Here is a 14,184-nt window from a genome sequence, read left to right on the forward strand (position 1 = left end):
TTGCCAGGCCATGAATCTATAGTTGAAGCTCCTTTAGAATTTCTGTTTTAAATATATTTTGCTCCCAGTTGCTTTACAGAAAATTATTGAAATAATAACTTGGTACCACTTTAGCTGTATAATCTTTTGAGAAGATATGGGCAGGTGATATGTTGATTTCTTCATTAGCAACTTGATGGGGATATAAATGTATTATAACATAAAGATTGTGAAATATGGGATGGTGCAATGTAAAGTTTGCATTGGGATGATCAAGAAGGAGAACTGAATGGAGCTCAATTAAACCTCTGTCCATTAAACCTTTGTCACAGCACCGTCACCTTCTTGTTTTTTTTCACAATATTGCAAATGTTTTAGAACAGAAAAATCCTCCTTTTGGGGATTAGGTTTGGGGTTTTTTTCTTGTTTATGTAAAGCCTGCTTGGCTTCATTCAATTATGCTGAGTTTGAAGTGAGAAATTTAGGCAATAATTGCATAATTTCAGCTTTTCCATTTTGGCCATGATGTGAAGATATCTTTGATCTGACTGAGAAATATAAGACTTTGTGAAGACCAGCATTGCATAAAATGAAACAGGCAAACTTTTCCTCTGGCTGGCTGTCTTGCCAGTGCATGTGCATGGCAAAGAAAATGAGAAGTTGAAAACCAAACTGAAAGGAAAGAGATCAGAAGCAACAAACACCCATGAGGCTGTGACTAACACAGCCCTGTAGGTGCTAGATGATATAAGATAGCAAAATCATAAATATCACATGGTTTTTGATCACTGAAGCAAAATAATTCAGGAAAGATGCCTGTTTCAGTGATACATTTTGTTCATGCTAAATTGAAAGCAATCAACTTTATCTAAAAGCATAGAGAAACCATTGCTGTGGTTTCTTTTGGTTATGGGTCAACTTGTCCAGCTGTTAGGAAAAATAGGAGCTACAGTGCACATCTTTCTTCCATTTCAGATGAAATTAAAACTGTGCTGCACAGACAGGAGCTGTGTACTGAACCACTTGGCCCATTGAAGAAACGGATTTAATTCCCTGTAAGTTTTCACAAGAACCTTCATAGTATGAGTGGTGGGTGTTAAGTGCTGCCAGTGGAATGTGCTCTTTGGCAGTAATAATTACGAAAATATATAGTCACACTGTAGGCAGAGAATAAGAGTTATCTGGTCACAGCTGAACTGTGAGATGGACAGCCTATGGAGTTCTTGTTTGGAGAGAGAAGGCAAAGAAAGTGACTCTGGAAATGGCTGTAACAGGTAGATTCTGTTCTGTTCTTATACAGATCTCTTTTGAAAAGAGAAGGAACGAAATTTGAGTGAAAAAGGCCCCCAGAGAGTTGCTTTCACTCATGTAAGAAAAGAAAGGATGGTAAAGATAATGGTCTTAGGGAGACTATGCTTTAGCTGGCTTCAGGAACTGGTGGGTACCTGTACATAGGAAAAATAATGTAAAAATACAGGAAAGTACCAGAGTAGCTGGCAGTTCTTTGAACACGTTAAAAACACAATAGCAAATTAGCTGGTGCAGAGAAAAATAGAAGCACAGTAAGAGACTAGTAAGAGTGCAATTTTCAGAATGCCTTCGAATAGGAGAAACAAAAATTATCAGCTAAAGCATTTAAGGAAAAGTTCAGAGGGTCTAATATGGAGCATGGTAAAGACAAGGTTACTAGAGAAATGAGATATAGGAATACTTATTATTCTTTACAAAGTGAGGAAAAATAATGTCCTAGGGAAATAAAGACAAATCTTGATACGCACAACAGTTCCAGAACAAATTAACAGAAACCACTGTAGAACATGCAGAACCTAGTAACATTATAAATGGTCAACTTGGACTGGACGAGAACAAATTATATTAATACAATGTCATCTTTTAGCAGGATAACTGGTTTAACAGGATAATGTGTCTTTTGTAAGGATTTTATATGGTCCCGTGTGACTTTGTGAGGAAAATGCGGAAATATAGAAATTTCATAAAAGCAATAAAACAAATTACCTCTTTTTCACAGAACTGGGCTTAGTTTTACTCTGGGAGATTCTCAAGTGGGCATCTGCTTTTGGTCTGTTTCTGTTCAGTAATAACTTGAGTGATGAAAAAAAGTCCACATAAAAAGTTGAAGTAGATACCTAGTTTAATTACAGTCACATTGGGGAATAGCATCAGATTCACAGTTGTGAATAGCAGAGAAATTTTTGTGAATCACAGAAGAGACATTCATGCAAAGTACTGCTACCCTTAGGAAGAAAAAATGGGACATACCTGACCAGGCTGTGGTTCTGCAGAAGGAGATTATCTGTCAAGTGGAGATGATTATATTCTGTTCAGCTTTTCTCAGCTAAGACAAGACTTCCAACGGAATTCAGTTTGGGGCAAGCATCAATGGCAAATTGAAGGCAGTCCAAGTTGAGAAAATGTGGAGAATTTCAAAAGGTTACAACAATTAATGTTGTACAGCCCAAAAGAAAAGCAAAAAGCTATATCATGACAGTAATCTTACAGAGGTGGAAATAGAAAATAATATTTTATTATCAGATACTGCTGAAAGGAAGGGCAAAAGTAATGTCAGCAAAAGTAATGTAGTTTTGTTGGAAGCAAAAAGGATTCAGTCTGGATAGCAGGAAAATTGCTCTATCAGGCTAGAGAAACACAGAACCAGGCTGCTTAGAAAGGCTGGAATCTTCCTCAGTGGATGATTTTTAGAAGCAAGTTAGACATAGCTGTCATATTTGAAAGTACTAGGTCTCTACACAGTGCACATGTGGTGGACTAAGTGATTTCTTGAGATTCCTTTTACTGTTCTGCTTCTGTCATTTTATGATTACAAAACAGCAACAAGAATCTTCTGTTCTTACAGCAGTCTTGAAAGGAAGGTGCAGTCAGCTCAGAGACTGAGAGTGCTGCTTAGGAGAGCAGGTCAGATTATTGGTCTATTCTAAGAACAGGGAAAAAATAGAGATTAGTGCCTGTAATGCTTTTAGCATTCGTATGTGTGATAACATTAAAGCAAGGTTGGAGGTTTTCATAACTATAATTCATGCATTACATGAATTGTGCATATTTGATGTGCTGCCCAGTCATTTATGTCTGAGCAGCCTGTAAAGATAGGGAAGGAAGTAATGGTAGTTGTCCCATTGTTTGCATCCAAGCTACTGAAGTGAGATGAAAGCACCTTGGCAACTGCAGGATGCAAGCAAACAGTACCTGACAGCTTCGTACAGACGCACAAGTCAGGAGCAGTTGCATGATTAAAGGGTCTAATGGCCCTAGCAAAAGTGCAGCTGATAGTTTTCTTGGAAGGGGAGCTTCAATGAATCTTCAATGGGCATCAGAATCCAGAAGAGCTGAAGAGGAGAAATGTCTAACTGGGTCAGGTGAAGAGTGACTAAGACCTAAAAAGAACATCTGCATGACTGTGATGTGATGGCAATTTAAAGTGACATTTCATGTGTTAGGATCATGCTTTTCTATAATTTTTTTGCTGAAGATAGCTTAGCATACTAATAGCTCAATTACAGTAGCACATGGTTGTGGCAGATGGGTGGGTGGAGAACTGCATGTCATCCCAGTATGAGTCTTTGCCTTTTTGAGTGCCAGAAAATCATAAGGGAGGAGCCCTTTTATACCACTGTAGAAGATTCCTAAGCACCCCTCTTGATACAGCTATGCATGGCCATGAGACAGCTCTTTAAGGCAGACTTTTTAAGGCAGACTTTTATATAAATCATGATTTCTATTAAGTTTTTCTTTCCGCTGGTTTTGGTATGCAAGATTTCCTTCATTCTTTCCCAGTCTTTCTGCTGTCTGACAATCCAGACTAGGAATTGAATATTGTAAAATTAATATATTCTGAATCATATAAAAGTACAGCATGGAGGAGACTTCTGGAAGTTATTTGGTCCAGCCCCTTGCTTAAAGACTATTATCCAAAATGTTACAAATATGTCTTTTCAGTTCAATATTTGAATATCTCCAAGGATGGATGTAACACAAACTCACTGTGTAATCTCTTCTAGTGCTTAACAGAGTGGGAAAATTTTTCATTTATGTCCAGTAGGAATCATCTGTCTTGTAGTGGCAAGTTTTTGCTTCTCATCGTTTGCTGTATGACACTACTAAGATTCTGTCTCTGTCTTCTCTACCCCATTTTAGGTAGCCTCAAGGCTTCAGTTCACCCTCCTTTTAGTTGCTAGTAGATAATATTTGCATTCTATCAATGCAGTCACTGAAAAACTGCTGCTAAGGAAAATACCTCTAAATCACAAGGGGACAATAAAAGAAGTGACTAATATTAATTTGATGAAAATTGCCCATGTGCAAAGTTCTGACATTTCTAAATTACTTCCTTGTGGGACAGACATGAATATCTTCCCTTCCTGAGTCTCACCAGCTGGACATTCCAAGAGTCTGTCCCTTTAGGCTGAGTATATTCAAAGCTAAGTGGGGGCTTCCAATTGATACTACCACAAGAAATGCTTCTGTGTGTGCAAGAGAATGTGTGTAAATTTATGGGGGTTTCTAGCATGGGAGAGAAAAATTGACTTACGATCCTCTCCTCCCAGAAGAGGTCATGTCTGACAGGTGAGAGGTCATTTGGTTTGGTGAGTTGCTTTGACCTTCAGGGCAGGGAGCAGTGCTGGGGCAGAGCTGAGGCAGACACGTAGCTCCTGCTGTATGGCTGTCCCAGGTTCCCTGTGCATGTACTGTTCTCTGCTATAGTGCCCATCATCAAGGTGTTCTGAGCAGGTTGTGCCAAGTGCTGTAGAGCTAATGACACAGACTGATCAGCTAATCGGTCCTGTGAGCTCACAATGTTTGCAACAAAGTAATAGCTACCAGCGCCTCCCTTCTCTAGATGCTTCACTGAAAACTAGAAAGATCTTTTTAAAAAATTTTCTCTGTTGCCTTCATGATTTCTTGTCATCCAAGCATTTCAGTTGGCTTAACTTGAACTGAGCAGCTTTGTTGAGAGGCTACACAGTGTTTTTACTGTGGACAGCATGCTACTGAGAAGCAGCAGATGATATAATTATAAGCTGCAATATTTAACAACACCCCAGGAAACTTTCTGTCTAACAGTACTGCTAAATAATGTTTATCCCATAATCTCTCATTAGAGGATTGTATAAATCAAGGTTATGCAATTTTTTTTTTTAACAATTTAGGGGGTTTTATTCCTATAAGTTTCTATGGACTAGATCTTGATCAACATCCCAAGGATAATTTATTTCCTTTCTACTCAAATTCCCAAGCAAGCATGGTCCAGCACTGTATTGGGCAGGAGTATTGTAACTTGCTGTGGCTTCTTGTTTTGAGATGGAAGAGAAGAGCCTGACTTGTTAGGAGAAGGACTTTTTGAGGTATGTATGATACCTCTGGATTTGGGTACACATGCAACTTGATAACCTGTGTCAGGAGAAGGAATCACCATTTCAACTTCAGTTACGTGTAGGTTTGAGGGACATGCGGCAGCTTCGCCTCCAAAAAATGCACAGTAGAGACAGGAAATTAGAGCAGATACAACATTTTACCCATGGTGGTAAAAATAGAACAAGGTTAATACTAACCTGTGTCATCGTTGTCGTCATCGTTTCCCTCCCACCCACACAGCGTAGAGCACACACATGCAATGTCTGCCATAATCTCCTTTTCTAATTGTGGTTGTATTCCAATAATCCCTTTTCCTCCTTATAGCTGCTTGCATTCTAATACCCAGCCTTTTTCTCCCTCTTCCTTCTATGCTGGTGGTCTCAGAAAAATATTTATTGTCTGATGTAGGTAAAAGTATGGCTCTTTGACAGTGTGTGCAAGAACCTGTGTCTGTAACGTCCTCAGCTGAACCCTGTCTAAGCAGCCACCCTGCCTTGGGAGTTGGTGTAGTGATTCAATTGTGGTAGAGCTGACTTCTGGGTGATTTCAAGACCTGTTTAGATGACTTTTTACACACCAAAGTTCAGTTTTCATTTGGTCTAAAATAATCGCAGTTTTTGTATCTCACATTACCTGATTTTCTAAGTAAGTTTTATCTTACAATGCCGATATTTATCTCATAGTAAGGATTTATACCTTATGAGAGAAGTAGAGAAAATAATTAGGGCAACATGTTAAAGAAAGTGAAAATTGACATTACTGAACCAAGCAAATAAATTCGGTATTGGCTTTACTGCCTAAAGATTAAAGAGGGTGATTTCTGAGATGTAGTTTCTCCCTTCATTCTACCTACAGAAAGAATATATTCATTTCTTCTCTGGTTTTCTTTACATTGAACAGGTATACAGCTCTGTAAGGAAAAAAAGATCCATCTGTAAGAAGCAAAATATAATATGAGATAATGAAGAAAAATAGTTTGAAGAATATCATATGTGTAATGTATTTCATAATTGGTTTGTTTTTTGTCAGAGAGTTTCAGTGCCCTGAATTTAAGAGCATTAAATTAACCAGAGTTGTCATAATCCATTTGGTTTTATTAAATATGTTGGTGATGTGCCAAAGTTAAAATGGTAGAAACCCTGAAAAGAAAAGGTCATTGCAAAAAAATAACTTGAAAACATCAGTGTGGAAGGCAGACCAGCACGGCTGATGACAGTAAATGAAATCCTGCTTGGGAATCTGATCCTTATCCACCAAAGCATTTAATCCCATCATTTAAGCATATGAGTTCTTCCCCCTCTAAGCATGCATATTGTCCCACTTAGGTAAGGGAGAGGTTAAGTGAGTTCCAAGACTGTTGCCATAGAGCTCAGCCCCTGTCAGACCAGAGCCCTTGCTGACCTGATGGGGGATACGTCTTGCAACAAGAGTTATGTAGTGAATGGCATTTCTGTAGGCGTTCATGTGGTACAAGTTCAGTGCAGCCTAGGAGTTTCAAAGGTAGTCAGAGAATTATTGTTATGTTTGGGTACAAGGGGATAGAAAATGCTCTTTACTGTAAGGTGCAAGTCTTTTTTTCAATTGCAGCACAGAAAAAAAAATGTAGGGGTTTAGAACAGGTGAAAAATATACATATACAGAAGAATCTGATGTCTAGAATTCCACAGTTGAAAGGTTTTACTGGTCAATTATGCCCTTTATTTGAATTTACTTCAAATGTAGTGCAAAGGAATTCCTATTTTTTGCTGCATTGTTAAAATATCTTACATGGATATTTAGTTTCATGTGAAAAGATACTGGATGATGATCTTATTAATTCTTAATAAGAATTAAGGTTTATTTTACTGTTTTATTGGAAGCAGCTACTCCTTTACAAGAGACAAATGGCTCTTCAATCAATGAGTATTGTCAGGTGCATTATGGATAGTTTAAGGGCTTAAGTTCCAATTTCATCTTTGCAGACATGTAACTCCTACAGTAGTAGGTTCTCACTAAAGTTACATTGTTGCTTTTTCCAGCAGAAAAATGGTGAATTATAAAAATGAACATATGAAGTCTAAACTAATCTGCTGGTAATGTGTGCTCACTATCCTTTTTAGAGAGCAAAGCCAAGTCTCTTCTCCCCACATATATGAGACAGGAGTCTGACTGGGCTCTCTCTGGAGAGTGGGAGAGGATTGTCCAGGGCAGGCTGTGGCTCTGCATCTGGAACAAGGAGCTGACAGGGTTGATGCAACAAGGGCTATAATTATGCTTAAACCCACAGCACACCTTATTTCAGTGGGAGACTTTTCATATCCCATGATGCCCATGCCTTGTGTATCACAACTCCCTGTGCTAGGAATGAGGTGCTGCTTGGCAAAAAGGGCAGCTTTACCCATGGTAGATTTCATGTTGGGGAAATTTCTCTCCTGCCTGTCTTCTGACGCCTCAAGTCGATTTTTTACTCTACATAGCTTTTATACCTGAGAATTGATGTTGTAATAATCCGCATTGGTGGTGTGTTCCACATGATGAATATAAGAAGCAATTAGTATGCCCCACAAAACATGCCTTCACAGCTAATTTATTGCACTGTAATCTACTTCTGTTTCAGTGAAAAGCAATCATGGGTATAGGAAAACAAAGAGATACACTACCATAGTTGTGTTTGGACAAGAATTAAATGCAGAAAGTGGTGAAAAATAATTGGCAAAAATTGCTGTGTATGTTTTTTGTATGAATAGTAAACTTGAGGACAAATTTGTGGTTTGTCAGTTGAGTAGAATCTCATTTGGCTACAGATACAAAAAAATACTGAAAATGAAAACCAGGTGACTGCTCCAACACTCCTTAATTCCTTTTTATTTTCCCCTTTTGTTTTGTAGCTGTGCAATGGTGGATCTGTGACAGATCTTGTGAAAGGATTTCTGAAGAGAGGTGAAAGGATGAATGAACTTATAATTGCTTACATTTTACGTGAAGCTCTGATGGTAAGATAAGCTTTCAATGAAACGACAGCCAATATTCAGCTCATACTTTTTTCTTTAAACGAATGAAGATCGTGTCCCCACTAACACAGCTCACTGTCTTGGATTATAGCAGTGTTTAATGAAATCAAGGGAATGTGTAATTAGGATGGTTCTTCTTAAGCAAGCAAGGTAAATAGCAGCTAATCTGTGGATTTCACTATTAAGAAAATGAAAATTCATTTCTGACCATTGATCAGTTTTCTCAGTCAATACAGTTCAGCATCAAAATTGCTTTTCTTTTAAGAAATAGCAGAAATATCATCAAAATACTGTTCAGCATCCTATGTCTGGATCCAAATATTTTTATAGTAAAATAATCCATATATCTAGCAAATTCAAACAAGAATTTGGTACAAGAATTTGGTACAAGAATCTGGTTTTGCTCATTAGGATCAAGTGTCTTTATTTATGACTTTCTTATAACTGAAATTTTATTTTCTCTGGTGGAATTTAGGTCTTAGTAGTTTTCTTTGAGTTTATACTCTTAAGTATTATATGTAGGTTTATAGTGATATTTTTCTGCTTTCATCTTAGAGTTTCTATTTGTCATAAAGTGGGGCAATTAAAGAATATTTATACCTTGTCATTTGGCAAGTGGTTTTGCCGAAGAATGATATCCCTATGGGTCTGGATTAAAAAAAATCATGTACTTTTCATACATTTAAATGCAATAGGGAGGACAGAGTTGTTGCTAAAAGTTCATGTTTGTCTCGTCTTCCAGGGACTTCAGCACTTGCATGAAAACAAAACTATCCACCGTGATATTAAGGGAAATAATATCCTTTTGACCACTGAAGGAGGAGTCAAGCTTGTGGATTTCGGTATGTTACGTTTATTTGTGTATACAATGTTTTACACCTGAAGTATGAATATACTCTATAGAATAAATACACCACAAAATATTTACTCTGCTAATTTTTGGTTAAATTTTTGAATTCTTTTTTTAAAAATCACTTGGATAACCAAAGGGGGTTTTTTTTAGCTTGATAGAAATTTTGGTAATTTTGGTAATGCTGTTTCAATAGCATGGCTGAAACCCAGAAATTATAATGCCTCCAATGCTTGGAGGCACAAAGTAAGTGAAATGGCAAAGTATCACATCTTGTGAGTAAATAGGATTCAAAATAAGATTGGTGTTTAGTTCCTCCAGGAACTGTACACTGATTCAGTGAAATTAGGATCTGATAGGAAAAAGCATCATGTTTTACATGAGAGCATTTAAAACTTACTAGATACTGTGAAGAATGGGAGAGCTCCACCGCAGGTGTGTATACTTCCTTTATTTGATTTAAAACAAAGGAGGTACTTGAAGGCAGTAGAGGGGGGAATATGATATAGGTAATCCCCACTTTCTAAAGTCTGGGAAGACAGATCTTGGCAAATCTAAATCTAAGAATTGGCATTAAAAGGGTCAGTTAAAGCCTGTTAGGCCTAAAAGGGTTCTTGAATGAATCTTGGGTGTCACCACCAAAAGGGAAGAGGAGAGGCATGGGTAAGTGGATGCAACCTGTTATTTATCAGCCATACCACAGTCATTTGCCTAAAAGGTTATTGACTCTTGTTTCATATGAGGGGGTATAAAAATTTGCAGTTATTGTTGTTATGAGTTATTATCTTCAGGTAGAACACTGCCTTCTTATGTTAAATTTAGTGGTCACTATGTCACAGAACAGCAGACAACTGTAAATATATTTAATTCAGCGGATGGAAAATCTTTGTTTTTCCCTTGCCCTCCTATTTTGTTAATGATACTGGTTCAGTTGATACATAACAATTGTTTAAATTAATAATGGGATTTTAACACTCTTTAGTATAGTATCTTCTGGCCAGTAGATTGTATTTATGGAACTCTTATGACTTCACACACAAATTCCCCACAACTGTTAGAGTTAGTAATTCTTCTAAAATGTCATATATATCTTTTATATTCCTCAGATAAAATCTTCTTTTGAAAAATCTTTGTATTTCCTAAATTGTCTGCAATATACTTACTAGTATTTTCTGATAGTCTGGAAGTTTACTGCAAGGTGAAAAACAGTATTTTTGCCCACAGGCTTTTAATTTGTTGTGGGAAAAAAATTTAAGGTGCTGAAGGCAATTAGAGGATCAATGCCTCCAAAAATTAAATCACTTATGCAGATACCAAAACTTACAAGTTGTAGGTAGGGATGAGGACCTGAATTCTTTATTCTCCAGTTACTGTAATATACTGATAAGGCTGTAATTGAAAAGTAATCTTAAATTCTTGTGGGGAAATTGTGATGCTAAAATTCAGATTAGAACATGCACGGGAAACAAAAATACATTCACACACATTTATGTGGACTCAAAAGGGGACTGTGATAGCTGCAGTCCATCCTCTCAAAGGAATATACAAATGGCACTTTAACTTAGGAGCAGATTGATACTTTCCCTGGCTTTTCCCCACCTCCCCAGGAAGAAAAACAGTCCAAATCCAATAATGAGTGGTTTCAGATGGAATAAATTATAGTCTTGATAAAATCATCATGGAAGATGTACCATTCACCATTCAGTTTGCTGCTTAAGGTATTCAGCTGGGATTTGTGGGATTTGTGTCTTCTACTTAAGGGGATTTAATCCCACATTAATCAGATTCCGAGATCATTTTTTAGCCAGGAATGTGAGTTGATGAAAATCTCTCATGTTGGCATTGCTACAGACTGTTGTACATAAACATTTATTGAATCAGGGACTTAGACATCTTTTATTATACAAGCCTCTAAAATTTTCAGCCTTCAGAGTAAGATAGACATGGAGGTACAGAGTCCTTTTCACCCAGTAAATACTCAGATGAAGCAAAATCTTTGGTTTAGGCTGAACCAGTTATTACATGGGGCCAAACAAAGACAAAAAAAACCCAACCCAAATAATCACATCACCCTTTCTAGCATGGACAAGGGGGAATGGCTTCAAATTGAAAAAGAGTAAGTTTAGATTAGATATTAGAAAAAAAGATCTTTGCAGTGAGGTTGGTGAGGCACTAGTGCATTTTTCCCAGAGAAGTTGTGGATGCCACAGCCCTGGAAGTGTTCAGGGGCAGGTTGGATGGGCCTCTGAGAAACCTGGTCTAGTGAGCAAGGCTGCTGCCCATGGCAGATGAGTTTGAACTGGATGATCTTTAAGGTCCTCTGCAACCCAGGCCATTCTGTGATCCTGTTACATCCCACAACAATGCTTCTGGAGCTCAATTACTTATCAAGGAGCTTCCAGATAAAGTTTTAGTTTAAACTGTCCAAGGCACAAAAATTTTGAAGTGCTGTTACCAGGGATGCATCCTCTGGCCTTGCATCAATCTAGTATGATAATTTAGATCAGCAGAGATAAACAAAATAATTTTTATTTTCTACAGCTAATGAGTAGCAGCCAAGAGGAATCTGCTGTGAGAATGTTCACCGATAACAGATTCAGTCTATAAAGTAATTTAACTTCTAAATACATTAATAGTCCATATTTTCTTTGTAAGTGAAGGTGGCTGGCTGAAGGCATTTTCACTACCAGAACATTTGTGGGAATTAGCTACTAAGCTGTTCTGATAGAAAAGCTTTGGGGTAGGATGCTCTGCCTGAGAATTGCAGCAATTAGGCTCCAAGCAAGGAATATCCTCTAGCACATCATATAGTTGCATTTTATTCAGCTGCTTTGTTTTCAGTATAAGATAGAGATTTGATAGAAAAATATACATTTACATTAAATTCCCTGTAGCACTTTAGAGTGACTGCTATGTAATCTGTTATATAAAAAGAACTGAAGGCAAGTAAGGTGTGAATTAAATTCCTTTTTGATAAATATTCCTAATTATATTCACAGTTTCTTATTACTGTTCTGTGAAGAAAGTCTTTTACATCTGTTTCAGAAGTCTGGTTGCACACAGCACATTGATGTTTAAAAGACTGATTTCAAATGAAATTTATCCTTTAAAGGTGCAGGAAATTAATGTAATGAAATTTAAAGAAATTAATTTAATGCCAGGATACCTTTTGAAAGTCATGTGACAAATTGATCTGCAACCTTTGCTGCCTAAATATCTATCATTGTCTGATTTTTTTTCATGCATTAAAAAACTGGCCTGAAGTCACTTGAATGCATAGCACACCTCATCTGTAGTAGAAATTCATATATTCATCTGCATCTTATAATGTGCAACCAATTTCATGGGATACTGAGGTTGTAACATCCGATTCTACCGAAAAATACTTGCTTCTTTGAATAGTCCCTCTCAATTCAGTTTCTTTTCTTGAAATCAGGATGCTGCACAGTGCCTTTCATCTATTAATGTCAATCTAAGGCACAGTTCTATAATGTGCTGTTTCAAAGTGGGAGAAAAGAAATTCAGCTACTTTATTATTGTTGTTATTACTTTAACTTTGGTTTGAAAAAGTCTGAGTGGCGTTTCATTTTGAAAGATTTGAAATTATTTCTGAAATCTCCTGCCGTTTCTGCTGCTTCTGGGAGTTCAAAAGCCAGAGCTTTTCATGCTTATATTTTTTTTTATCAAAGAGAATCCTAAAGGACACAACTCCCTATCAGCAAACTAGACAAGTTGCTGATGCCTCAGAAACCGTGGAGGAAAGAACCATTTTTCCACTAAAAGCTCTGAAACATCTATGGTCAAGTGGCAAAGTGATTCTTTTAGCTAAAAAGAGGAGACTGTAATGCTGATGGAAAATTTCTCTTTAGTTGTATTTTTGGGGGTTGACCTTTAGGCTGATAGTCTTTACCAAGAGTTCAGGTACCTACTTCTTCAGGACTACTGAAACCTTCACTCCCAGACTAGAAATATCTCAGGATGAGCAGCTGTTGCCTTGGAAATGTCCAGAAAAAAAATATAAATTATATTCCCCCACTTAAGAAATGTATATTTTTCCCAGCAGCACTATTTCTTTCTGAAGGCCATGCCTATCTATGCATCTAACATACTTTCATACCACATGTAATCAGACTTTTGCTGTTACTATGAGGAAAGGTCACTGGGAAAAAAAGTCAGACATCTGGATGCATATTAGAAACATTTAAGTACCCATAAGGAAAAGAAAATGTGGGCAGACTTATGAAATCTTTAGAATTCAAGCCTACTTCTAGCTACAAGAGATCTCATGGTTCCTCATAGTTTTCCCAGTAATGTAACTGTGGGGAAGGGGATATTGAAAAGGGTTGGCACTGCCATTTTAAGTTTCTTCTCAGGCGTTTTGCTAATAGTACTTAAAACTCTCAATCAGTAGAGGCTCTGGATAAGAAATACATAGGAAAGATCTATGTTTTTTAATACGTAAAGCAGGTTCCAGTGGAAAACATGGAAAAAAGGTAATGCAATGTCACTGCTGCTGGCAGATGGTGGAAAAATACAAGCTGTGTTGCTGCAGTTAATAGAATAATGTCTTCATGCATTCCTTTAGCACTGTGGATAAATAGGTTGCATAATTAAAACATGTATTGTAATATTAATGGAATATATAGTGAATTTTTGTGCTTTAAACATGCCTAGTTTGCATTTTTATGCTTTTCTATCAGTGTTTGATGTAAAAGTTGTGTGTGAATATTGTCTTGGCATTCCAAATGCAGTTTCAGATATCCCACTTTGCATATAGCTAGCACAGTGTTATTGTGGACAGTAGCCAGGGTCAGCTAGAGATTTAACCTGAGTACAACTCATTGTGAAAAAAATGGATTGGGGAAGGGAATATGTATTACTTTATTTAGACATAATGATATTGCTTTGTTTAATACTTGAACTATTGCTTCTATGTAGTTTGGAAACTGCAGGTAGACAGAGGTCAGCTTTTGTGTT

At 37.1% G+C, this 14,184-nt stretch overlaps 1 protein-coding gene across 6 annotated transcripts in view; it reads left to right on the top strand.

Moving 5' to 3' along the window:
- The window catches only part of MYO3A (myosin IIIA), a 116,803-nt gene that overhangs the window by 26,056 nt on the left and 76,563 nt on the right, over window positions 1-14,184 (top strand). For all 6 annotated transcript variants that reach the window (XM_088051202.1, XM_088051206.1, XM_088051221.1 and 3 more), the window contains exons 4-5: window positions 8,235-8,339; window positions 9,100-9,199. In XM_088051202.1, coding sequence (XP_087907328.1) covers window positions 8,235-8,339; window positions 9,100-9,199 — 205 coding nt within the window. The remainder of the gene's footprint in view (window positions 1-8,234; window positions 8,340-9,099; window positions 9,200-14,184) is intronic.

This window comes from Pseudopodoces humilis, chromosome 1 (genome assembly GCF_049639895.1).
Source record: "Pseudopodoces humilis isolate 2021_Gansu_Grassland_sample_001 chromosome 1, ASM4963989v1, whole genome shotgun sequence".
NCBI lineage: Eukaryota > Metazoa > Chordata > Aves > Passeriformes > Paridae > Pseudopodoces > Pseudopodoces humilis.